Here is a 25,941-nt window from a genome sequence, read left to right on the forward strand (position 1 = left end):
TAGAACACATCGGCCTGCCGACTTAACACGACCTTGATATATAAAAGTTCCACAAGTTTAGCCTGTTTCCAGTTCGGTCTGTTACTCAACTCTTTTGACAAAGTCTTACGTCCATACAACGCAATGGCACCAGAATAACCTGCTTGTCTTCATTTTGTACATTCTGTTGCTTTCCAGCCCCTCATCGTGCGGGATTGGGAGCTCATAGTGCAATTTAAAATCCACGGCACGGGAAAGAAGAATTTGAATGGGGACGGCATGGCTTTCTGGTTAACCAAAGATCGCATGCAGAATGGTAGGTAGACACTGAACCCCCCGGGGTGTCACGTCCAGTACAGTGGACGAGGAACAGGTGCTTCGAATCATTTGTTGTGACGAGGGGAGGAGGTGGGGGGGAGGCATATTTTACAAAGCTTAGTGTTAAGAGCCGGCTCAGGTGTGCTTCTGCAAATTTCAGATGATATAACATTTTTTCTCTGTATATCCTGTACAAAGACTCGGAAGAGGGGCGAAGAATGAAAAGAAAATTGTCTTAAAACTATGTAATTCTATGCAACTTTGGACTTTTATTATTTATCTAAATAATGCCCAAATAGCTTGAACACCAACTATTTATTTAACTATTAACACATATAAGCCTCCTTGGTAATGTAACTACGAACATTCTGGGCTGCCTGCAGTGAGGAAACGCCCTGATGCACCTTACCTTGTCTTCGCAGGTCCTGTGTTTGGCAACATGGACCAGTTCACTGGAATCGGAATATTCGTGGACACATACTCCAATTCTGAACAAAGCCTTGACGTGAGTGACAGTTGGTAGCGTGAGTGGGGTTTGGTTTGCGGTGTTAAAATGTATCTCAAAAGTGTGTCATATTTTTTCCTCTGCAACCCTCTCGAATGCGCAGAAGACAAAGCCTGGAACTCAGGTAGCATTAAGAAGCAGCCATTTGTCCCACGGGCAGCGAATGTTCTTTCATTACCTTCGACCGCTGTCTCATCACATGCATGCGTTTTCATTTCACTTTCACTTTGGTGCAACAGAGACAACCGCTGACTGTGCACTTTGTAGCCGTATCCACAGTGTTGTGTGTTCACTTTTCCCCGTCTTCCTCACAGAGGATGTTCCCGTACGTGTCTGTGATGTTGGGGAACGGGTCTCTGTCCTACAACCACGAGTTCGACGGGCGGCCCACTGATCTCGGAGGATGCACGGCTGCGACGCGCAACGCAATCTACGACACGTTTCTCCGCGTCAGATATGCCAAAAACAGGCTCACGGTATGAAACTCTCCCGTTATGGTGGGATTGAAACCGTTTATTTTCATCATTTCTTTTTTATATACATAGTCATGTGTTAAAGGGGGGAAAACATGACTTAGGGGCCCATACAATACAAAAGGCTTCAGAGCAGGATGCTAATGATGGTATTAAATATTGAAAATATTACCATTAATCAAAATCATGAAAATGTCAAAGTTTCAAAAGTGTTCTAGTGTTCTGGTGTTCTAGTATTTGTTGTCATGACTCACACAGAGCCTCTCTCTGCCCTCCAGCTCATGGTGGATGTTGACGGCAAGCAGGAATGGAAAGACTGCGCTGACATCACAGGGCTGCGGCTGCCTTCAGGCTACTTCTTCGGCGCCTCCTCAGCCACCGGAGACCTGTCGGGTATGGACTCTCATGAGGGGAGCCTCTGTTTGATTCTGTTCAGTAAATTTAACTTGATAAGATATCTTTTGAAAAATGGACCCTTCGCTATGTCCCGCCCTTGGACACTGGCTGACCAATCATAATATAGCATTGGCCAGCTCCAACCTTCATGTGACCGTTTCAAATTCTCATAATTTTCAGGCTGGTTTTGTGGGTTTAAAAAATACCACAACGGTTCTGTAGAGTTGGCAGATGAGATTCAAAACTTTCAATAAGGACAACAGCGGTTTGATTTCCGGCTCAAAACCGTGTCGATGGGCAAGACACTTGACACCAAAATTGCTCCGCAGGCTGTGCCTTTGGCGTATGAATGGGTGAATGACATGCAGCAGAGACCTGTAGTGTTGAAGTAAAAGACCAGAATGAAGTACAAGTACTAGACATTGAACGATTTACCACTGATGTTACCACTGCTCTGTTAATCTAGATAACCATGACCTCATCTCCATGAAGCTGTACCAGCTGACCGTGGAGAGGACTCCAGAGGAGGTTGAGGAGGATAAAGAGGAGGTCACCATCCCTAAAGTGGACAACATGAAGCAGTTCCAAGGTAGATACCACACACACACAGTCACAATCACACACTCTCTCGCTCTCTCTCTCTCTCTCTCTCTCTGCTTCCTCTGAGGTCACCATTTCTCCCTAAGAGTATTGACTTATTTTAGGAGCTCATAAACGGCTCAATTCAATACAGTTGTCCTTGAATATCCCCGTCGCTACTAATTCCAAGATTTGTTTTCATGAGTCTACCTATTTCTTTGGAAGACTTCCAAAAGCCATAAAACTATAAAAGTTGCTCAGTTACAAAGCTTTCTTTGTGTAAGTCCCAATAAAGATTAGCTGTTACTGTGTTTGGCCACTGTGGCGCTAGATAAGTTTGGAGATCTAAGTATGGAGTCCAGTCACTGGGAAGTAATAAGCTTCAATATTCCCGTTGGAAGCATCATTTACCCAGAAATATACGCCTTTGAAAGTTTAGGCTGGCAAATATGATGAGATTAGACATTGACATCAGGTGTTTGCTCAGACTGTATCACTCCCCTCACGAGTAAACAGAATGTGATTGAAGTTATTTGAAGAATACAAAAAACTCACTTTTACCACATAGCGATGTCTGGTGTTTAATATGTGCTGGCCTCGCTTGTCTGCAGCAGTAATCCCAGTTGGTTGAACATATTATTATTTCAGTAATGTGCACGTTTAAATTACACGATGGCGTGGTCTCGGTCTCTGTGGAGGACTTTTGATCTGAACCCGTGAGCTTCTCCTGACTCACTTCCACCTCGTCACGCTCTCCCCGTCTGCCTCCCCCGCCTCTCTGAAGCAGTGCCTCGGTTCAGCGATGCGTCTGGTTCTCTGCTGACCCCGCAGGTTAGCCGGCAGTACACTGAAATTAGCAAGCGAGTACGTAAGCTATATTTTAAAGTTAGCGATCCGGCATGCTACGAGTGGACGAAGCAGGCTAACGCCAGCTAGTTCACTGAGTCAACCATCTGTATAGATAATGACGGTATTAACCGTGAGGCACAACGCTCACCGGTTGACCACAGCGCATTGATTTCATAGGTGAAATACGATTTAGTTACTAATCATTTTTCAGGTTTCAAATGGCTCGTCTATAATATAAGCAATATGTTTTGGGTTAATATTCAACCTTCTAGATTAAAAATGTGCTCAATCTGAAGTCATTACATATGTATAAATGAATATAAAAAAACACCACAGAGGACAGTAACACAACAAGGCCTCACAAACCAAATAAATCCCTCTTCACAAGGTTGTTGTGTAAATGTACACTGCTCCCCCGATGTGTCTGCTTACAACTCCCTCTTGCTCTGCAGTGGAAGTCCAGGAGGAAGAGATGAGCGGAGTGCAGTACTTCATCACCCTCCTCTTCTCCGTCCTGGGCCTTGGCGTGCTGGCCGTGGTGGGGCTGACCGTGTACAGCCGCTGGAAAGAAAACAGACGCAAACGCTTTTATTGACAAGAGAGCGTCCGTTTCCACCTGTTTTTCTTTTCTTTTCTTTTTTTTTAAAGAATGTGTTGCTTCCTAATCAACACGCATCACAACAACGTGAAGACTGCCGTAGCTTTACTGAACCATACAATCGAACCAACAAACCTCATGGGTCTGAAGCCCAGAGCCACAAGAACCTAGTCGTCCCGAGATGTATAGGTGAGCCAGATGTAAAACATTCTTTTTTCTCTGTGTGTGAGTGTGTGAGTGTGTGATGGAAGGTAGATAAGATGCTTAAATGTAATTTCTTATGTAAAAAAATATAATTTGAATGCTCATCAACTGAAAACACACTGGGTCTGCAACTGCTGCACTAACTGAGCCACTATAGATCAAATATGACAGAAAAAGATGAACAAAAAGCTTCGAGCTGCTGTGTGTAGTTTACTGATGTTTCATGTTTTCTTACTGGATTTTGTGACGTGGTTTCCTCTCTCTGCCACTTGGTGCTGCTGTTGTGCAGCTTTGTACATCTGGATTGGATCGCCTGTGAGGACCGATCAAACCGTAGATCCCCGTAGACTTCTTCTCGTCTGCACTAATGAACAGTCAAGCTGTCTCTGAGAGCTCCCGAGGAGCCAGGGACACCGACTGGATGCGCGGCTAAAGAAGCGCCGTGCTCCATGCTGTGAAAAAAGACTTTTTGTTCCCAGTGCCTCCCTTGGCCTGTTAAAGACAAGCTCTCACTGCGTTTCCAGTCCTTACTGCGAGGTTCAAGCTCCTCTTTTATTTCCTTTCCAGAGTTGCTGACAGTTCTCTGTTGTAATACGATGATGTCTAGGTTTATCCAACATCTGTTGCCACTGAGCACCAGTTTTAATTTTTTATTTTTTTATGTTCACGAGAATAAACTTTTTCTGTGGCACTGAATTTTAAACAAACATGTTGTGATTTCATCAATTAATTCACCTGTGATCGTGTTACGTTAGACTTCAGCTCTAGAGGGCGCTGCTATCTAACACAGCTGGGAGAAGAGTTCGAAAGTGAAAGCCCTCTTGAGTGCACTCTGTCCCGATGTGCCCCGCCATGTAACATCCAGACTACATATTGGTTAATTATGCCCATGTTGCAACTTGGGACGATAACTAATGTGTCTTTTGACACATTAGCCATCGTCTAATGTGAGATTTTTGACGAACTTCACGCTCACGGCGTTTAATTAAAAAGGAAAAAACAACTACTAGGTGTGATCTGTGTCGCAGCATTAGGTGCGCCGATGTAAAGTCACACAAGTGGAGACGCTGCTGTCCTCCTGAAAGGTTTACTGCTATTTTTCTTTACTGTACTTCAAGCTCTTCGTTGTCATCGATCCTTTCACCATTCATGTAGTGAATTATTTAAATATTGTTAAGCCAATTTCAATGTTCTGATCAAAACCCCTCTTGTGAAAACCGAAATGAGTGAAGAGCTCATGTGCTGTGTCGTTTTATTTTCCAGTAAAAAAAAAAATCTAATTTGGTTTACTTTTGTGGTCATGTATTTTTCGTGTCTCTTTCCATGACTGTTTTTAATGAATACATCATAAATGCTATTATTATTATTATTATTATTATTATTATTACACCTTAAAAGTTCAAATTGTTAAAACTGGAGGTTTCAGATTTAGGGGAAATCTTTTGGCTGTGATTATATACTTGTCCCTATTTCCACATGTTAAGGATCTATGCTCCTGTTGGTCTCTCTCTCTCTCTCTCTCTCTCTCTCTCTCTCTCTCTCTCTCTCTCTCTCTCTCTTGAGGAAACAGTTGCTGAGATGTGCAAAGTAAACTATGGCGATATCGATATGAAACACAGGAATATTGATCCTCATATGTCTGTGCATTTTATCAAAAAAAATATATATATTGAGTGAGAAGTCACCATCTCTCAGCAACTCCTTGTTACTGTCACAGTCCAGCGCGGAGGCTCCTCCTCTTAAGAGTGGCTCATGTAGATGTTTCTAACAGCAGGGGCGTAGACAGAGCCTCGGTCGTCTTTCCTCCTCCTCCTCCTCCTCTTCCTCCTCGTGTCTTTTCCTCCTCATACCCGTCTGTCATCACAGGACTCTGGAATGTTAAGAGCAACACCAACGTACCGCTCACTGCATCTCCCACTGGAAATACTGCTGGCTACAGTGTAGATCAAGGTAAGTACTCGGATATTTAATCACTGTTATTATGATGGATGAGGTAATCGCAGTAATCACAAACTAAAGATTGACATGATTGTTTAAAATAACTTTTATTTGTAAAGAAAAGAAGACAAACAACTATATAAATTCAGTAATAAAGGTCGACACAATATTGCTATTGTTATAAAAGTATCGACGTAGAGAAAATCAAATCAAACATTGACTTGCTATAATGACTGTACGTCACAGGTGGCTGTGCTTACCCGCGTTAACACAAAACCCATTCTTGGATGTTTAGCTACAAACTTGCAACAAATGGTTAATCTGGAGATAAGAGCTGGTCCTAATGAATAACTGCAGCCTGAATAGGTCACCAGTGGCCCAGTGTTGCCATATCAAACACTTGTGTCCTGTAAACACTCTGCCACCGCGAGCAGCAGCATCACCTGTTCCATCTCAAATATGTGATTCTTTATGTAACTGTGGAGTGTTTTATAATCGACCCCAATTCGTGGACTCTTGCAGATTTGACTTTGTATTTCTTTCACAGAAGACGACAGACTGACACAGGAAGGATGAACCGCTCCTGTGTGAACCGCTTGAAGACTTTGATAATAAGTCTCAACTTCCTCTGTTGGGTAGGTGGTTTAAGCAGGGGCATAAGGTAGTTACCCGGTTCAATTTAATTTACTTTGTATAGCTCAACACAAGACATCCTCTGTCCCGCGACCCTCACATTGGAACAGGAACGCCCCAACCCCCCAAAAAAATCTGTTTTAACGGGGAGAAAAAAAAGAAAGAAACCTCATAAGAAAAGGATTCCTCTGTCAGGATGGACTGAAGTGCAATAGAAAAGAGTTATTATTAGTTACTAATAGGAACACCAGCAGTGGCTATAATAGAATAATAATAGTAATAATACAAATGTTAATGGTATCGCTAAAAGTAATAGTATTGCGGCTAGTAATAATAATAGGGTGTCAGGCAAGACCTTTGCAAGAATCAGGACTAGGGTCCAGATAAAACCATAATCTATAGAAACCTATGAGGATAGAAAGCACAAAGACTACAGTGAGTGATGTGCATTAATTGGACATATATTCATAAAAAAAAGGAGAGAGAAGGAGAGAGGAGCTCAATGTATAATAAGATGTAGGCAGTGTCGGCCTATAGCTGCGCATCTCGGGGCTGGACGCGGGAAAACCTCAGCCAGCTTGAGGTGAGAAAGTAATTAAATGAAATGTTGTAAAGTTCTATTCCATTATCCAAACCGCTTATCCCAGTCAGGGTGCCGGTCCCAGCTGAACTCTTGTGAGGTGACCGTGCAGCCCGTCGTATGAAAAGATTTAGTAATAATAATAATAATAATAATAATAATAATACAGTAAATTGTATCCTAACTTAATGTGTGACTGGTAGGGTGATCCGCTAGCAGAAAATGACTTGCAGAGGTTTTCTAGTGGAGTTCATTTGGAGGTTTGAATGTTTCATAGTGCAGTCAACCCAAATTTCATATCCAGAATAATAACGTGGGCTGTGTCTCCTGTGCGCGTTGAAGCTGTGCGCAGCCTTCGTGGTGGCCCTCGGGGAGTTCCAGATGATTCACTCCAAGTTCGCCTCCCTCATCACCACCTTCTGGCCCATCTTCCCCGCCAACACCTTGGTGGTCACCGGCACCATCGTGACCTGCGTGTGTTACCTCGGAGTGTTCGGCGGCATGAAGGAGAACCGCTGCATGCTCATCAATGTGAGTATGAGGCGGGATTAAAGAGTGAATGTTTAGTTTATGGGTTAATTATTCTAAAAACATGAGCACAGATCAGACAATGGAGACATTCTAATATTTGTTTTTGGCGATCCCGGAACCTGAGCCAATGCCTCGTACCAATCAAATAATAAAAAAAAGAGTTACAAATTGGGTATCGACCAGGTTCTGGAAAGTGAAGCCAATGAGGAAGTGTCTTGCATTCTCTCTACTGACCATCAGGGGGCGACTCCTATTGCAAAAAGAAGTCAGATTGTACAGAAGTCTATGAGAAAGTGACTTCTCTCTTGATTTATTCCCTCAATAAACATTAGTTTATGGTCTAAATCAAGTCAAGTCTTCTTCAATACAGCATGATGTCCATTTTGTAAATTATGCACATTTAGAGTCAAACAGACCATAAGATGCTTTAGGGCGGGGCTACCTTGGGATTGACAGGTTGATACAATGGCGGTCTCTTCTTATATTCAGTTGGTCGTAGCACGTGACCTGCGTTGTTAACGTTTCTGTATAGCGTGGATGTAATATGATAAAATATATGATAAGGTGATGTATTGGATAAGCTGATAGAGGATTGGCCCCTAGACTCACATCCTCGCTGCTGCATGTTTGTCTGTCCCAACTCTGACTACAAACTCACTCATGTTTGAAAGTGATTTGCACCGACAGTTCTTCGTCCTGCTGTTCATCCTGATGCTGGTGGAGTTGGCCATGGCTTGTGTGTTCCTAGTCTACAGCAGAGAGGTAGGACGCTTTATGCACAATACATTCATAGAAGCTGATTTATACTGTAGGTGAGGATTTTATTTAATTTATACTGTAAGTGAGGATGTATACTGATTATGATATGTATATATGTATATTGTACAAAAAATGTAATTCTCCAAAAGAACATGGAGTGGAAGAAGGAAAACAAAGCCCAAGCAATACAATTGTTTTAACCTCGTCACTGCCGGCTTAGTACATGTAATGTGTCTTTCCTTGTTTGTCGTGCAGATTGACACATACTTTGAGGAAGACCTGATGCGAAGCCTGGAGATCTACAGACAGTCTGGTCCAGAAAACAACACGACCATTAGAGAGGACTTTGATGCTGTCCAGCACCTGGTATTCGATCTGCCACTCTGCTTCATCCGCCTAAAATTCCCCCCGGCGCTACTAATGAGTCAATCACTGAAATCTATGTTCATTCCACTGAAGTATGTTTTTTTTGTTGCACAGTTTAGGTGCTGTGGAGTTCATGGTGTGACAGACTGGAAAGGTGACGTCCCAATCTCCTGTTGTAGGGAGGACCCCTGTGACACCCTTATCCACACAGACTGGCAAGAGGTTACTTCTACTGTATTATCAGGGCATGAACAGTGGGTTTACGTAATGGAAATGAATAATGTGCAGTCAAACATTCTTTTTAACAAGTGTCCTTGAGCCTCCGTCCATATTTCTGTTCTCTCCAGGACTCTTGTCTATTCGTGGCGTTTTATTTCTTGCTGTAACTCTAAACACTGTAAACGTGCACGTATGGAGACAGGATAACCGTAGATGTTTTTGTCTTCTAGGGTTGTCTCGTGAAACTGAGGGAATGGTTTTCCAGAAACTATCGTAGCACGGGCGCGGGCGTCGTCACGATGTTCATCCTGCAGGTATCCTGTTTTTCCTTGCTATGAGAAAATTCAACCTCTTGGCTCGGTCGTTACGATGAACGGCAGGTTGCAGGCCAGGAGCTCTGTACATCTTGGGCTAGAAACAGCTGAATGCCTTTTTGTGTATGAGAGAAGTATTCATTTAAATTAGGCACTAATTGTCATCATTTACCCATCCACACACTGATGGGAGGGGCTAAGGGGCTAAGGTGTCCATCAGGAGTAGCTAACATTCATACACACATTCACACAGTGTAGGCACAGCTACCGAAGACATTTTGGGGTTCATTGTCTTGCTCACGGACAAATGGAAAGATGCTAGTGGAGCCAGGGATTGAACCGCTGATCCTCTGATTGAAGGTCGACCCTGCTCACCACTCTGTCTCTTTAGCTGCTAAATGCTTCACTTTGTACGCCAGCTCGCTTCTAACTGTGTCCGTCTGCATTTTTGTGCGAGGCAGGATGTGAACAGAGAGTTTATTACATCCCTTTTTGCCAAAGGGATGTTGATTAGAGTGACGAGAGAGAACCAAAGTAAAGTTGTGTTGTGTAAAGTGTGAAAGCTGCTCATGCTCGGTAGAGCTGAGGCTGAGTAATTTCTTGTTAATATAATAATATTGATACGAGCAGCCTCAGATGTCATTCTTGCACAATGGCTTATATTCTGTAAATCACAGCTGGAATTAGTTGGTTTTACAATGTAAGTTATGTCCTTTGTTAGTTTGTCTAATCAGTGTTTATGTGTTTGTGTCTGAAAACATTGTTTCATAGATTAACTGTATTTTCTTTTCTTGTTTTCTTTTTTCAGTTTATTTGTCTGTCCATCACCGTCCCTCTCTTTTGTTACTTCAGTCGACACGGACTGGGTTACAAGTGAATAAGGGCCAAAGAAACGGACTTCGTGTACGTCAATAGTTGCTTTTCTGTATCAACTTTTTATTAATCTGTATCAAGTACCCAATGATAAAAAATGAGCCAGCAGGAGAAAAAGCAGTGGGTCTTTGACTAGGAACAAAGCAGACATTCATTAGATGGGGCATGATGTGATTACATGAACCCTGTCTTAATCCACAAAGACCCCAAGAGATCTGTTTCCCCATTGAGGGCTTGACTGGATGAGGTGCGCCGCTTTGGACGCCTGCCCTGCCTGTTTGTGGGACTTTAAACAATTTTGAACTTGACTTAGACAGACTAGAGCTAAACAAATCCGACATGGATTATGAACACCCCATGAACATGCCAGTAATTATTATTTAACCTCATTCACTTTTGGTTTTCAATATTTTCCTTTCCTTTTTATTTTATGTTATGCTTTCACTTGTTTTGAGTAACTGGAAAAAATATAGCCTTTTAAACTTGTAAATACTCTGCTAATAAACCAGCGCGAATGCTAATTAAAAAACAGCTTTTTCCATTTGTCCAATGTGTTTTTGCTGTGTTCAGTCTTTGGTCTGTAAGTCCGAGCTTGGACGACAGGCCACCCTTACGTAAGAAGTTGTTGTTTTTAGTATTTGGCTGAGCTGAATTTGTAGTTGCAGAGAACTGCGTCCCTGTTTTCTGTTACTTGTAAGAAACTCAGAACACTCTTGTCAAATCAGTCTAAATAAAATATGCGCTTGTAACTCAATTGTTCTGACGTTAAAATGAGTCAGCTGGAACATTAAAGGTACCATATATTATAAAAAAGGAGGAGCTTTACATGTTATTGTTGTTCTAAATAAGGGTCTATGTATGGGGTTTATAAATACAGTGAAAGTCTCGACCCTCTCAATCCATGGAGAAACGCACACATCCTGTGTTCAGAAACTGTGTCTTTTAAAGCTCAGCCTCATCAACTTACATGTGAGACTAACGCATGGGCTAACTTTAGCATTATTAGTTAGCCACCTAGGTCTGAAGGCAAAAACTGAATGTTCAAAAAAGACGGTAAAACATTGCCTGAATGCAGAACAGGCATAGCAACAGTAACCAGTGGAACAGGAGGGAGGCAACAGTCCTGAAACCATAACGTTAGCTATCAAAACATTGAGCGCATTTGGATACAAATGTATTCACTTCAGCAGCTTTACGCCTCAAAGTAACAGCTAGCCAAATTATCTGACATAACATCATCTGACATAACATATACAAACAAGCTGATTGTAATTTGACTGACATTACAAAGATGAAAGATTCAGGGACTCCAACTCTGCGTCAAATCAAAACCTCAGGTATTTAAAAAGTTATATCTTATAAGTTACTAACTAAGCTAGTTAGCACAGATAGCATGAATAACCACTAGCTTGTTTTTATTAGCAAATTTTTTGGAAGAGTCCACTGTAAAAGACAATAAATAGGTTGTGATAGGTTAACTACCTAGGTTAGCGTTAACTTGGCTAACCTTCCTAGTTAACTATCACAAAAGATCATAAAGAAACAAACAACTGGGGTTAGCTGTGTTACAGATAGTTGCTTTAGCTCAACAAATTTATACATAACGTTATTGTTATCAAAATGACATTAGCGTAAAGTTAGCTCATCCTCCATAAGCTCAGTCGTTGCAGAAAATATTGTCGTTGCAGAAAAAACATGTTGGAGCGAAGGCATGAACGTTAAGTCTTGCTAAAAGTTGGCAAATTGTAGCAACACACTTTATGAGTACACTAAATATTTACAGTGCATTAATCTTTAATGGAGCCCCATTTACATTTCCAGAGAAACAGACGGAGGAAAGTTCAGCAAAGGCGCGGGACAGCTATGACCAACCCACTACAAGACCAAAGCCAACATCCAAGCCTGGACTTCCTCTGGAGGTGAAGCTTGCTTTAATGTTTACCCTTTTTGCTAAACAATACTTTAAACTGCCTTTAGCATACAAGAGTTTTGAAAATTGAATGTAATACTATTCTGTTTATTTTCCCGTCGTACAGAAAAGAATGAGACATGAGAAGTGGAGGTGGCATGTCCTGACCAATGAGCACAACCGACTAACGTTTGCTGTCAATGAAGAGGAGGCCAAGTTGAAGCGACTGCAGGAGACACTGAAAGCAAAGGAGTTCCAGCCAACGAGCCCCAACGATGAAGACTCGTACAAGCAGGTAAACGTGCATCCGAGGATATGCCGCCGAACACTCATTTGACAAGTGGAATATATTCCATACGCTGTCGTTTGGTCCATCATTAACATACAAATGCGTGCACACAACTTGCTCTCTAGTGCGTACACATAGTCCTAACATAATTACTGCATCTGACATAGCACTTACCCAGACACCCACACTCTCTCCCTCTGAGGCTGGAGTTTTGGACTTGCTCAGGCAAATCTCAGCAGAATGTGCTTGAGATGCTCATTGCAGTTTCATGTAAGTACATTGTTGTTCCAGTGTTATTTAGCAGATACTAGTGTAATTGTGAATGGTGTGTCAGTTTTAATGGGGGCCTTTAAGCTGGAGTACAGGAGTTTCTTTTTTTATCTTGAGCATCCTCTCCAGATGGCTGGAGCGCCGTTGCTATGGCCTCTGACGTGGCCTCTGCCATATGGTAATTACCCTCACTGTTTGTGGGCGGAGACAAATGTTCCACTCTCCAGCTTTGATATACAGTATTTATTTATGCTATTTATGGTAAAAATGTTTCACAAGCGGTTTGAACACAGATGTTGTGTAAAAATAGATCCACTAAAACTTTAAGTTCAAGTTGTAGCATATCATCCTGTCATGCCATTGATTGATTACTATATTTTTTTTCTTCTAAATTTTCTAATGTCAGCGCATGCGAAAGCTGGAGAACAACAGAGACAAGATAAAGATGAAGATCATAGAGGCTACGGAAATCCAGACGGCCTATGAACACATTCATGAACACCTGCAGCAGGTGAGCTGTTTGACACACTGTCAACCAAGCAGGAGGTTTTAGAAGGATTAAATCAATATCAGCTCATCAATACAGATACATGTGCAGTATATACTAAAAAGTATAATACATTATTTTTCGTTTTTGGCATAAATAATCAAACTAAACATCTGGGAGTTCTATTGCTGCTTCAATACAAGTACACTGAACTGATAAAAGATTGCATTAGCGCCAACAAGAATACATCATTAAAAACTATCATTAAAAAAGGGGCAGAATAAATCACTTTTTGTGTAAATTGTGTTAATTCTCAAAAGCAGAGTACACAGTTATAAATTGCATGTGTCATTTTTTATTGTCTCCCCCCTAACACAGAACAAATTGCACTGCTTCAATTGTCAAATAGCACATTAAAGTATTAATATAGCTCAAGTAAAAATGGTGTGGAAGGGTATTACAGACAAATAGAAACCAGTATGAGTTTTAGAAATTTAAAGTTATAGCTATTATTAATTCCTAAAACAGCGTCAAGATAACTAAATAAAAACTAAAACCGCCCAAGGACACAAAAATGGTTTATGAATCTAATGAGAGAGTCTTGAATTTATCCAAGTATCGTATGATCGGACCTCAAGTAGATTTTAATTTCTCAGGCTGTCGCCGCAGCGAGAACTTGATTTTCTCAAATTTAAAAAAGAACACCAGGTTCTTTAACCACATGGAGGAACTGGGAGTGCGAGGGGACTTCCAGTCCGATAGGATCCTCCTTCATGCCAAGAGGGTTGAGAAAGCAATTATGTTTTTGTGTTTCTTCAGTAAAGTCTGACCTCCTTCTACGCACAATAAAATGCATTAACTTAAATAAATGTGCTACTACTATACACAGTATATATAAACTACTATTATCACAGCTGTCAGTCGTCTACTACCACATGATGAGCAGAAATACAAACAAATAGATGCGTAACATGTCGATACAAAAGCAGCATCTGGTTCAGTGGATGCTTCTGGTCTGTCATGTGGTCAGGAGGTCCGGGGTATGTTCGTGGTCCTGGAACAGAAACAGCAGGCCCTTGCTGCTGGACAGGCGGAGGTGGACAGAGCAACCAAACAGTTCCGGTCAGCAGCAGCTGACAGCACACTGGTAAGACTTCACCACCACAAGACCCAGCTGGCCAGACTCCAGACTGCTGGCAGGAGACTTACAAAACCTCCACTGGGTCTGCAGTAGAAACGAGATGCACTTTCTCTTCATTGTATGTTTGTATGAATTCCATCATTTTCACCAGTTCAGCTGCATCTTATCTCGTGGCCCTAACAAGTGTCTTTATTATGGTGTGTGACATGGATTACAGTTTATAGCCTCTTTCTGACACTTGTTGTCAGGAAAACCACAATGCAATGAGAAACCATCTCGTAAAGCCTCCGGAAAGACAAAAGAATCTCTACTCTGTTGACAATGAAGTTCTCCTGAGAATCAAGTCAGTGGTAAACAAATGCTGGTACATTTTGCAGTCTGATACCAGTTACAGTTCGTAGCTGACATGACCGTCTTACTTTGCTACGAGCTGATTGGCTGTTAAAACAGATGATTTTCCTTGCGTTCCAAAACCACTGTAAACTTCACAAGCAGTCAAGACTTAAGCCGAGCCACTTCACACCACCTCTTGTCCCTGCAACTAATATGTATGTATCTATGTATGTATGTATGTATGTATGTATGTATGTATGTATGTATGTATGTATGTATGTATGTATGTATGTATGTATGTATGTATGTATGTAACCTCTTTTTATATAATGCATCAAATCAGAAATCTGGCAAGCTGTCACAACAAGCAGAGCTGTTGTTGAAAGAACTCACTACGAATGTTTGCGGCGCTCTACATTTCCTCAAATCAACCCATTTCTCAAAGCTGCCTTGGGTCTTTCGAAGATTTAAAATGCAACCCTTTTTGCTCTTGTCTTTCTCTCTGACCCATCAGAGCAACATGGTTCAGATGGAAGACGGGACAATGAGGATGAAAAAAGAAATGGAGAATGAGCTTTGCAAACTGAGGGCAGAGGAAAAGGAGCTGAAATGGCAAATGGAGTCACTCGAGCCTCCCATCTCTACAGGGCAGAGCAGGCAGAAACAGGAGGTGAGAAAGGAAAAGTAACTAATGTGATAAATGTTGAAGATGAATGAGATGAATCAATTTGTAAAGGAAAAAGTTATTGTTTCTGGTTCTCATTTTTTCTCATGCAGGAAATCAAAGAAGAAGAAGACATAGAAGCACACTCAGTTTCATTCTCAGGTATTGTACTGTAGAGCAACAAATCAAACTTTTCTGCAACGGGCTGTCACTGTAGTCACGCTCTGCTGCTGCAGGTTGTAAACCAATCGTCACCAATCGTCTGCTGTAGTCGTGGCTTACCATGCACTTTAAAGGTCTCTGCAATTGAGAATAATCTTTATTCACAGGAAACGGTTTCCGACTCATCCCGCCTTTACAAGTTGTCACAGGGGTTAAAAGGGTTTTACATTTGACAATTAAAGAGTCTCACTGCGAGAGGAAAGAAGCTGCTCTGGTGGCTCAGCAGCTGATACTTCTGCATCTCTTTCCAGACGGCAGCAGGTGAACAAGTTGTAGCTCTGGTGGGTTTAGTATTCTAGTATCTTTATCTTCTCAGGTTCCTCTTCTCACCATCATCACTGATGCTCAGTAGATGAGTACCAGTGATGTTCTGATTTTAATCTCTCGCTATAGAGCCCTGCTGTCCTGGTCCCATGCCAGTTTGTATTGTTTGCAGTCAGGATGCCTTCAATCGCTCCAATTTTAAAGTTAACTTGGCACAGTAATAATACACAGCCCTTTATTATCTTTTTTTCACCAGGATGGAGTTTGATAAGACTACATTATCAACACTAATACTGGTCCATCAGTGTCATGGAGCGAAATGAGCCCTGTGTATGACAATACTGTAAGCATGAAGTGATGTCATCAAGCAGCTTAAGTGTTGACGTGTGCTCTCTGTGCCTCTGCAGATCATCAGTGTTTTGACTCCTGCAGTGCTTCTCAGTCGGACTTGGAGCTGGTGGAGGATATGGAGGCTCTGAGAGAAGCTCTGGGCTACACTGATGTGCAGGTTGACGATTCAATTCAAGTCACATGCACACGTGTTAACAATGAAGCGGGTTCCGCTGTCAAAGCGCCGTATGCTACATGCACACAAAATAACAGCAAGGACCTCTAGTGTGAGCGATCTGGCGGCATCTAGCGGCGAGGTCGCAGATTACAACTAACTGAAGCTTCTCCTGCCTGACAAGCCCGCTGGGAACTATGATAACCGACGTGAAAATGTGAATGGTCCTATCTAGAGAGTTCGGTTTGTTGGTTCTATGCTTCTGTAGAAAGGTGGTGGCCGGCTTTGTGAAGAGACTCTATAAAGATCATTATACACGTCATTATACGCACACAAAAAACCTGCACAAATATGTAATTTCCCATTTTTGCAAATGGATTTATCTATTTATCTATCCATCGATTTATCTAAAGCAGTCCTTTATAGAGGCCTTAATTAATTAATTAATTAATTGGGTGCTTTTGTTTTACCATTACGATTATATTATAGCGTAATTAAATCACTGTTGTCTGGCTTTATCATACCGTGTCTGTCTTAAAGGAACAGTGTGTGGGATTTAAGGAGATTTATTGGCAGAAATGGAATATAATAACTCTTCATGTATTCATGTTTCCGTAGGGTAGCCCAGAAAGGACAAACACAAAACACTGGCTCTAGAGCTTTTTTCTCTTTCTTCTTAACGTAAACCCAAAGGCCACCGTAGTTCTCGTGCTTGTCAAAGGACGTTGTGAGCGTACGGGTATTCAGTCTGATGCAATGTGCAAGCTCACCACTATATGCCACTCATTTCTACACACTGCTCCTTTAATAGGAACTGGTCGACAAAGTGGTGTCACAGCGTGCCGTCAAGGAGCAACTCTTCACTGAGATAACCGAGTACAAGGACACGATCAAGCATGAGGCCGAAGTCCTGGCTGAGCTGGAGCTCCAGCACGCCAGACTTCAGTTCAGCGCCAAACCCGCAATGACAAGGTACCTACACAGAGGAACCCGCTGGTCAAACCGTCCATAGTGTTCAATTTTTAATCACCAATTGTAAGATATGTGTGTTAGTTGAGAGCAAAAAATGTGAGGCCCAGTTGAGTCATCTCACATCAGGTTTTAACTTGGAACACCATCTTCCACCCCATTACAGTATCATTTAAACAGAGCTGCACGAGTTAGTCGACTAAATCTGTATGTTCAAGCGATTGGTAGTGGATTTGATTTTGTAGTGGATTAAGCTAATTTTCTCAGCAAAAATATCAAAAAGATTTAGTGGATGCAAAGTCTTATAGACCTCCATCTTTTTCTGTTTTTGTTTAGGGTTGAAATGGAGGCCCAGCTGAAACAGAAAGTGGACGATGTTCAGCGACTGCAGGTCGAGCTGAAGCAGTGCCAGGACCTGTTGGACACTGTTGAGCGGGGGGTCAACAACCTCTACTTCACCATGCGCTGCGTCCCCATGGAGGTCTGGACCAAAACCTTGCCCCTCATCGTCCTGTTTAAAGGGGGCCTCTTTGTCTACTCTCTTTGAATGGACAGATCCAGAGGGGCCACATGGCGTATGCAGTAGTTATGAAGCAATGCCCTATCACTGCACTATCACATCCCAAACCCATATGTATGTTTGTGTGTGTGTGTGTGTGTGTGTGTGTGTGTGTGTGTGTGTGTGTGTGTGTGTGTGTGTGTACGTCTATGAACTGCCGTTTAAAAGTAAAAAATGGAACAGTTAATTCTTTTGCTGTTTTCTACCAAGATCTTTCTGTAGCTAGCGGGCTACAAACTCAAAGCAGCATATTGGGACAAGCCGAGCTGGCGGCGTGATCTGAGCAGGCACAATGTTCTCCACAGCCAGCCCTCTGCAGAGCTCTGTCCGTGTTCGCCTGTTGTTCACAGATCTGTTTCACACTCCTCCAGGGGATGCCCAGCACGCCCAGTGCTGACTCCTCAGACCGACTGAGGGAAGTCAGAGCCCACCTGCCAACATTAGTGCAAAGAGCGTCAGAGCCGGAACCTGAGATCAGCGACTTCGACCAGAGGAAGGTGCGAAAATGATCCAACACGTTTCATATGCTTTACATTTAGGCCTGAGCTCAACCGTTCTGAAGGGTGAGGCAGGTTACCGTGTCGTATATGATATCTTGTGCTTTCTAGATACCCAGATACTCAGGTTTTGCACAGACTCTAAGCTTTATCTTTTACCACAGATTGATTTACAATATTTATAAAAGTGTATTTCATATGTATCTCTCCCATGACATGGAAATCAAATTTGGTTTAAATTCCCTGTCCATTGTCAAAAAAATTATATTTTATATTATTATTATTAATTTATATATATATATATATATATATATATATATATATATATATATATATATATATATGTATATATATATATATATATATATATACATACATACATACATACATACATACATACATACATACATATATATATACATACATACATACATACATATATATATGTATATATATATATATATATATATATATATATATATATATATATATATATATATATATATATATATATATATATATATATATATCTTCATGTTACATATACCAGTGGTTCTTCATCTTTTTTCAATGATGTATCCCCCTGTAATATTTTTCCGCTCAATACCTCCTAACCAGCACAAAGCATTCTTGATTGAAAAAGATGTGATACACAGCGCTGTGCAATCAGTGTTTGATTTAATATAGAATATATACAATTCACTTACACTATATTTGATTAAATATGTATTAATTAAGTATTTTAAATGTTTTTCTGAATGGATGTTACTTTTACATATATTTTGTTTAAATCTCACGTACCCCCATTTGAGAACCACTGACTTGTACAGTTGTAAGTTTTTGATAAGTGTTTCTATAAGCCTTTTCTGCTTAATCTGTTCGGAAGGATGGAGGAAAAAAAGAGACAAAGGGTTGGAGGGAAACTCAGGACAAACAGGCAGAGGCACTATAAATAGTCAACAATGCTGAAATGCTATAAAAATCATATCTAACTATTTCCATCTGTAAGCTGCCGTCATCCCATTTAACTGTGATAGAAACAGCTGGTTCCGAGCTATGACACCAGCAATGTGGCTGAGGAGAGCATTAAATAATTATAACACCCACTGATCTCTATTCAGCTCCTCCTGGCTGCACACATGGACCCATATAGAAGGTATATGCCCACAGTCTGTGTGCACAGCCTGCCTTCCACCTTGCACTTTGCCTTTGTTATTCAGCGTTCACCTGAGGGGGCACAAATATGAAACTGGCAGTACCCTTGTAGAAGCAAGCGTTAAAACCAGAGCGACCACGTGCATGTAAATCGTGAATCATGTTGTTTAGCAAGTCAAGTTTACACAGGTTTGCATCCTCCCTGTGACGGCCCTGGCTTCAGAAGCTGATGGAACACATTGTACTCTGTAGTAAAATAGAGGCCTGAACTCGTTTTACAGAAAAAAGAGAACGTATGTGTCAGGAAATGCATCCAATGCTTCCATCCGCCACTGACCACGTGTCTCTGTTCTCACAGGCGCTCTCGGCGGCAGCAGGCGGAGCGAGTTCGGGCCACAGAAGAAGCCGTTGAGAGTCGCCGTGAGGAAGCGGTAGAGACGCAGACCTCACAGCGGGTGTGATCCGGCTTATGAAATAAAGGAGAGGGCAGCAATGCTTTGGTTCACTGGTTGTTTGATGTCACAGATCCAAATTCAGCCGGTGCTGATAAAAGAGAGAATCTGGAATTCATTTTTTAGAGTATATTCTAGACTGAATAACTGGAACAGGGTTTTCCTTGAAGAGGGATTGTTTATTGTTTATGTTTTACAGTCACAATGTGTATAACTGTAAGTAAGGCGCACTTTGGTGACAATTTAAAACCGCAGAGCAGCTACGGGACCGCTAGGTGGGAGCATTGTGTTACCGACATAGAGAGACAGGCTTATCTAACTTGGGGAAAGACTGGTTTTATTCCCAGCTAGACTGGAAGTGATGGAGCGAGCCAGTGTGACTATAAAACTTATTTTAATATCCTGAACAGATCTTGTTGTGTAGATGGAGGACCTGTTTAAGTGTTAACAGTATTTCACTCACAAACACAAAGATTTGTCAAACATTTGCATATGAGCTGTGCATGTAGATGATGACGTGTTGTGGCGTCACAGTAAATCCTACATTCCTACTCGACAGTAAATACAAAGTTAGCTTTTATTCAAGACAATACAGTTGTTACATTTCTCCATTTTCATGATTTCACCTAATGAAGGGCTTGTGTAGACCTGGCTCAGGTTAACAAGTTGCTGTAGGGAACTATCACGATGGGTTGTAGAAACATGGAAAAGAGACAAATGCGCCACTGACACACTTCACTTGTTTGTTGATTATAATGTGTTTCAGGAATATAAGACAGCCTACTTATGCAAGGGTCTCCATAATGAAGACTTATTGACATCAAATAGCTTTACTTCAAAAGAACTGTTGGGATTTAGACGCATCTTAATACATATGAGATACTGTCAGACACAGTGGAGAAGTTGTGTTCTATAGCTTCAAGGTCATAAAATCATGGAAGGGTAAAATTAGGGTTTATTTTTATTTTGATGTACACATAATATATTTTTGAGAAATAAGGTTATAACGCACTTGTTGCAGCGTGTACCTCAGCCGTCAGCATGGATCTAGGCCATGATGTGACTTGTTTTCTGCAGAGACGAGGTGTTGCCAGGAGAGAGGCTGTGAAGTGGAAGGAGACCAACAGGCATGTGGAAAAGACACTTCAAAGACAGATGTTTAAAAAAAAGGAAAAAAAACTATGTTTTTCATTTTAGAACAATATACTCTGCAAAAACTATCTATCTAAAAAAGTGAGATAATGTATTTAAAGTATTGCTTTTTGGCTTATATAAACTACGAGCACGAAAAGACACGTGATCCTTCTGCCTGCAATACACTGGCGGGTGCAGGGCAGAAAGGAACATTTGTTTTGAGTGAAACTGCTCACAACAAGGTCTTTCTATTGTCCCAATTAAACTCTCCAGAACTGGGCAGCTCATACCGAATCAATCTAGATTGATAAATAGTATTACAGGTGAAAGGAAAAATGTCTATTTCATTTCGGGATGAACTGTCCTTTAAAAAAGCTTTTAGACTGCGAGCAGCTGCCACCTGGCAGTGTTTAGTATTTTGAAAGACCTCGCGTCCTACCAGCCAGTACAAAAGCAGCACGATGTCCTCACGCATCACCGTGCAGCTTCAAACAGAGGAAACAGTTAGCACGATCCACATAGCGCGGTGTGCTAACACGTGACATGGTTTATCTTCCCAGAACATATCCGGACTCAAACCAGGGAAAATAATTTATTGCGCTGACGTAAAGTAATGCTCATATGAAAAAGGTTTCACTTTAATGTGATGGCGTTTCCACGTCACACATTCAGTGTTACTTTTCACTGCACGTGAAGACAGATGAAAGCCAGACATATAATTAGCGCTGCAGCTAAACTCCGCTTGGCCAAAGCATCGATTTCATTCGTAACAGTGGCCGACCTGTGTCTGTGAATTACGTTGCTCATCTTCATCTGGGCACTCCTCCTACTTTCTCCCTCTCCAGGTTTCTCAGGGCCTTGGCTCATCCATCTTTAACGGATAATGAAGCAGGTCACACACACAGGTAAGTAGGTCATTGCACAGTTAAAGCTGCGAATCCCTCTGGCTTCAGCACGTGTTTATGTAACACTCCTCCTTTGAGACGTCCGACATGTTCAGACCAGGCCCGTTCCCTCAACAGGAAACCGGATCAGTGTGCAGGATGACCTGTTCTTTCCTCACCACCATCACACCCTGCCTTAATTCAATCATCACCAGAAAGAAAATACTCCCTCTCTTAATGGAAGACTTTTTACTTTTTGTCTTTTTTGTCATTACATTACTCATCTGGCTGCATTACTCGAGTCCGATCCTTTGTTCTTCTTCTTGTGCATCACTATTGCTTCCTCGTTGGCCCAGATCAAGTTCCTTTCCCATTTGTTCTGGTTGCTTTTATAGCAGACTGCCGAGGCTGCTCAGCATTTATTTAATATGAATGTACGAAGCGCTTTCTTTCCATTTGTGTATATTTCCAATCTTAGACCCGCCCACACGGTGTCTCTGAAGCTAGAGTGAAAGTACCGTATAAAACCTTGAGGACCAGCCAGGCCGTGCTGGTTTGTTGGGAAGGGGCTGAATAAAGCTTTAAAGTTTAGCCTAATTTTGGCGAGGATCTTGACCTCTCACCTCAAGCGTGAGTGCCTGCGACACGGACACTTTAAGCCGATCCCATACTAAACAAAGTTGTTTTTTTAACACCTAACATTCTGTTGGTTTAGGCCCTGCAGGTCTGTTGATATTTTCAGGTCACCAATTGGTGAGCTTTGGAGCGAGCCTTAAACTCTGCAAAGGTTTGGTGGGGGCTTCTCTCGGTCAGTTGAGCTTTAAGGCTTTCAATCTGCCTCTCCATCGCTTCTTCCCCACGGCTACAAGTTTCCCTTGATGATCCATTTCTTCAGTTAAAAGTAATTAACTAATTTAAAAGTTAAAACAACTACAAATATTTTTCCAGAAAAATAAATATGATAAAGAAATGTCTACACATAATTGTAACCATTTAATTTCCATTTGCAAGAAGATACATATTTAAACATAAATTACAAGGTGCAATAGTGTGTATAGGGACATCTCTGAGAAGTTGTAGACTAACAAAAGAAAAAGTGAGACACGACATCGATGGAAAAGTCTCCTGTCGTGTCTGTCCTCATCTTGAAGATAAAAGATAACTTGTGTGTTTTTGTCATTGCTGTTCCACTAAACATAGACAGGTTGCAATGCAAGTGATATAGAGACTTCATTAGTGTGACATCTTGTGTTGCCGTTGCAATCACTTCTTTTGTCACTTCTTCAGTTTTTATGACTCATTGGCGTACATTATTTCACCAGATGTATTTTTTGCACAATAAAACACAGGGCTCCATTCACAGCTACTAGTTGTGTTACAGTTAAGTGGACTCATGTTCACTGATCAATTTGTGAATTCCTTTTATCCCCATACGTTTCCCGTCATCCGTCCGTTGAAGGTGGCACATGCTGCTCTCAAACAAGCCGGTGCTGGTGTCCCACTTGGTAGCTAAAGTCCACACCAACCAAAGCCTGAGAGAGAGAGAGAGAGAGAGAGAGAGAGAGAGAGAGAGAGAGAGAGAGAGAGAGAGAGAGAGAGAGAGAGAGAGAGAGAGAGAGAGAGAGAGAGAGAGAGAGAGAGAGAGAGAGAGAGAGAGAGAGAGAGAGAGAGAGAGAGAGAGAGAGAGAGAGAGAGAGAGAGAGAGAGAGAGAGAGAGACCATTGTGTGGCTTATATATGGTGGTCCAAACTAATTGGAAACCAGGAAGTAGCAGGGGTTAAGGCCTACTCAGCCCTACAGTAGCCCAGGAGGAAGATTTTATTACGGCTACAATTTTACAGGCGAAAGTGTCACTTTCCAACAAATTCTGTAACCTTTTTACCTTGAAAACCTCTTAAATTTAAAAAGTTTAACTGATTTTTAAACTGAGAACACTTAAGGGTTGTGGGAAAATACAAATTTTTATAGTCACTTACATTAATAATAAAAATGCTAAATTTGTCACGGTGTTGGTTTGTTTCCTGTTTTATTTTGAAATCTGTCTTTTGTGTCCTTTGGGGGTCTCTAAGCCTCATTTTTACAATCAAGCATCCTCAGTTTAGCCGAGTAGTTTGCTGCGGAAACGTGTAGAAAAGTTATGACTTTGACATTGTGCATTAATATGTGATTCAAGCTATAGATGCATGAATCCAGCTATGTTGATGTCGGCCTGTGTGCTGGTCGGTCAGTCCAATGCTCTGGTCCAGATTGAAATATCTCAAGAAACTTAATAGCTTTTCAAATGATTAATGTATTATCAGATTGTTGCTGATGGACTTTTAGTCTCTGGCTGCTGTTATCTGGGTTAAACATGAAGCTGCCATGTACAGTGGAGGTCAATTGTAACCTTGACGCGCCATACGGTTTGATACCCAGCACCATCTGGTCTACCTGCTATTCCAACTCTCGCCGAAGCCAGTCTGGAGCGGAAACATCTTTCCCTTTAAGACGCCAAAACACTGCAGACCACTGATTGGTCAGAGAGAATCTCTCACGGGACGCAGGACATCCTGCACAAACCTGCCGTTAACCCTAAATAGCCAAGTTACCGTTAACAGCAACCTCAATATTTTTTTTTTTACTCAACACTGATTTTCGGAAGCCACAAAAAAGACACCGTTTGGTTTCTGGTGACACGATTCACTGTTTGGTTTCACGTTGTGTCGATAGAGCGGTCAGCTGAGAAGCCCACCTCCTCCGCAGTGAAAAACAAACAGAGAAAAGCACCAGGTACCAAAAGCAGACCTTCGCAGTGGAAACACAGTGATACTGCAGTTGACAGTGATCGGTTCCAGACAATGACATTGGTGATCCCCTGACCTTTTTCACCCAGCACCACGAGGAAGATAACGTAGGTGGTTTTTAGTAAAATGTTGACACAACTGTTGGTTTAAATGACACGTTCATGCTCTCCACAGGATGAACTTTGGTCATTCTCTGACTTTTCATTAGGTCACTATGCACTACTCTGACGTATGACCAAATACCAGCAGAACTAATGACATTCCCATGAGCCTTAGCTTCTACTTTGTATTTAGTGCTAATTAAGTGTTAATATCTTAGCTTACCTTAACATTAAAATATATATATATATATATATATATATATATATATATATATATATATATATATATATATATATATATATATATATATATATATATATATATATATGTGTGTGTACAAAACAGGAAGTCGGATCCTTGACTTCCGGTGGAGCAATATTGCTCTTCGGGTCAGTAGATATGTTCGAAATGTTACTTCTATAGAAAATGTGTCCGTAAATGTGTACATAGCGTTCAATTTTTTTGTGTTTCGCTAAATGCGTTGATATCTACGCAAATTGTAATGATGGTGACGAAGTTTAGCTGATGCAGGATAGCATGTGGTGAGTGCGTTGCAATGTACTGCATCAATTATCTGTTTTGTGTGTTTAATTTCGTAGTTAACTGTGATATTGTTTGTTGTTTTGTTTGATTTTAACAGAGGAGCTACTTTTTTTGTACTTGTTCTGTATTTTGCACTTTATAAATGACCCAACCTAAATTAAATATCACAAATTACTCAGAGAAATAAAGATCCCTATTGTAGCTGTGTGTAAGTACTTCTTTCTAATTTCCCCTGCCTACATGTGTGTATATAATCCTCTGATTGTAATAGCCGCAACAGAGTCAAGGGAATGGGCGCATTCAGATCTGCATGAAGCTAAAACATATTTAAAAAGAAGGAAATAATAAACTGCAGGCGCTGTGATTGGTGCTGGTTCCAGCCCCACCACTCTGAGAAGAATGTATGGTAATTTGGCATGATTTACATAGTAATAGACCAACCCTCCCTCTCCAGGGAGCCAAGTTATCACTTGATTGACAGGTGGATGGAGGACAAGTGAACAGTTGAGTCCCTGCATGGTGATCGAGGTCGTGGAGCTGGATCACGTCAAATGATGAGTCTTTAAAGGCCGAGCATTTTTGGAACAGGGCCTTGCACTTTAAATCCTGTGACAAGTAAAAACAGTTTTCACAGGAATAATCCCTCTGGAGATTACGAGTTATGG

General features: G+C 41.4%; 2 protein-coding genes across 5 annotated transcripts in view; both read left to right on the forward strand.

Annotated features, from left to right (window-relative positions):
* The window catches only part of lman2lb (lectin, mannose-binding 2-like b), a 13,088-nt gene extending 2,517 nt beyond the window's left edge, over window positions 1-10,571 (forward strand). For 2 of the 3 annotated variants that reach the window (XR_011077034.1, XR_011077035.1), the window contains exons 3-9: window positions 178-295; window positions 720-802; window positions 1,117-1,278; window positions 1,554-1,668; window positions 2,138-2,260; window positions 3,552-3,886; window positions 4,191-4,608. Coding sequence is in view for 1 of the 3 variants with exons in the window: in XM_068566490.1 (XP_068422591.1) it covers window positions 178-295; window positions 720-802; window positions 1,117-1,278; window positions 7,395-7,583; window positions 8,271-8,345; window positions 8,598-8,708; window positions 8,823-8,930; window positions 9,158-9,241; window positions 10,050-10,118 (999 nt within the window). In the remaining 2 variants the exon portion in view is untranslated. Of the gene's footprint in view, window positions 1-177; window positions 296-719; window positions 803-1,116; window positions 1,279-1,553; window positions 1,669-2,137; window positions 2,261-3,551; window positions 3,887-4,190; window positions 4,609-7,394; window positions 7,584-8,270; window positions 8,346-8,597; window positions 8,709-8,822; window positions 8,931-9,157; window positions 9,242-10,049 lie in introns of those variants that run through there. The other variant, XM_068566490.1, reaches the window with a different exon arrangement.
* Window positions 10,572-11,254: 683 nt separating this feature from the next.
* LOC137779011 (coiled-coil domain-containing protein 183-like) lies at window positions 11,255-19,883 on the forward strand. Of its 2 annotated transcripts, none has more exons than XM_068566442.1 (12): window positions 11,255-11,451; window positions 11,936-12,033; window positions 12,151-12,318; window positions 12,989-13,093; window positions 14,103-14,216; window positions 15,058-15,213; window positions 15,321-15,369; window positions 16,101-16,201; window positions 17,010-17,170; window positions 17,504-17,648; window positions 18,098-18,223; window positions 19,737-19,883. In XM_068566442.1, the coding sequence occupies exons 1-12, from the start codon at window positions 11,406-11,408 to the stop codon at window positions 19,788-19,790; spliced, it is 1,323 nt and encodes a 440-aa protein (XP_068422543.1). In that variant the 5' UTR covers window positions 11,255-11,405; the 3' UTR covers window positions 19,791-19,883. The 2 variants fall into 2 exon arrangements, with proteins under 2 accessions (XP_068422543.1, XP_068422541.1); XM_068566440.1 differs by having other exon boundaries at window positions 11,256-11,451; window positions 14,100-14,216.
* Window positions 19,884-25,941: the final 6,058 nt, after the last annotated feature.

This window comes from Clinocottus analis, unplaced genomic scaffold (assembly GCF_023055335.1).
Source record: "Clinocottus analis isolate CAN_PGR_092001 unplaced genomic scaffold, fCliAna1.0.p SCAF_7, whole genome shotgun sequence".
Taxonomy (NCBI): domain Eukaryota; kingdom Metazoa; phylum Chordata; class Actinopteri; order Perciformes; family Cottidae; genus Clinocottus; species Clinocottus analis.

Excerpts from the sequence above, each read along its gene's own strand:
- LOC137779011 (XM_068566440.1), top strand. The coding sequence starts at position 11,406 with ATGAAAGATTCAGGGACTCCAACTCTGCGTCAAATCAAAACCTCAG. Across the intron at positions 11,452-11,935 it reads GCGTCAAATCAAAACCTCAG|AGAAACAGACGGAGGAAAGT; the intron begins GTATTTAAAAAG and ends TTACATTTCCAG. Across the intron at positions 17,171-17,503 it reads GCCAAACCCGCAATGACAAG|GGTTGAAATGGAGGCCCAGC; the intron begins GTACCTACACAG and ends GTTTTTGTTTAG.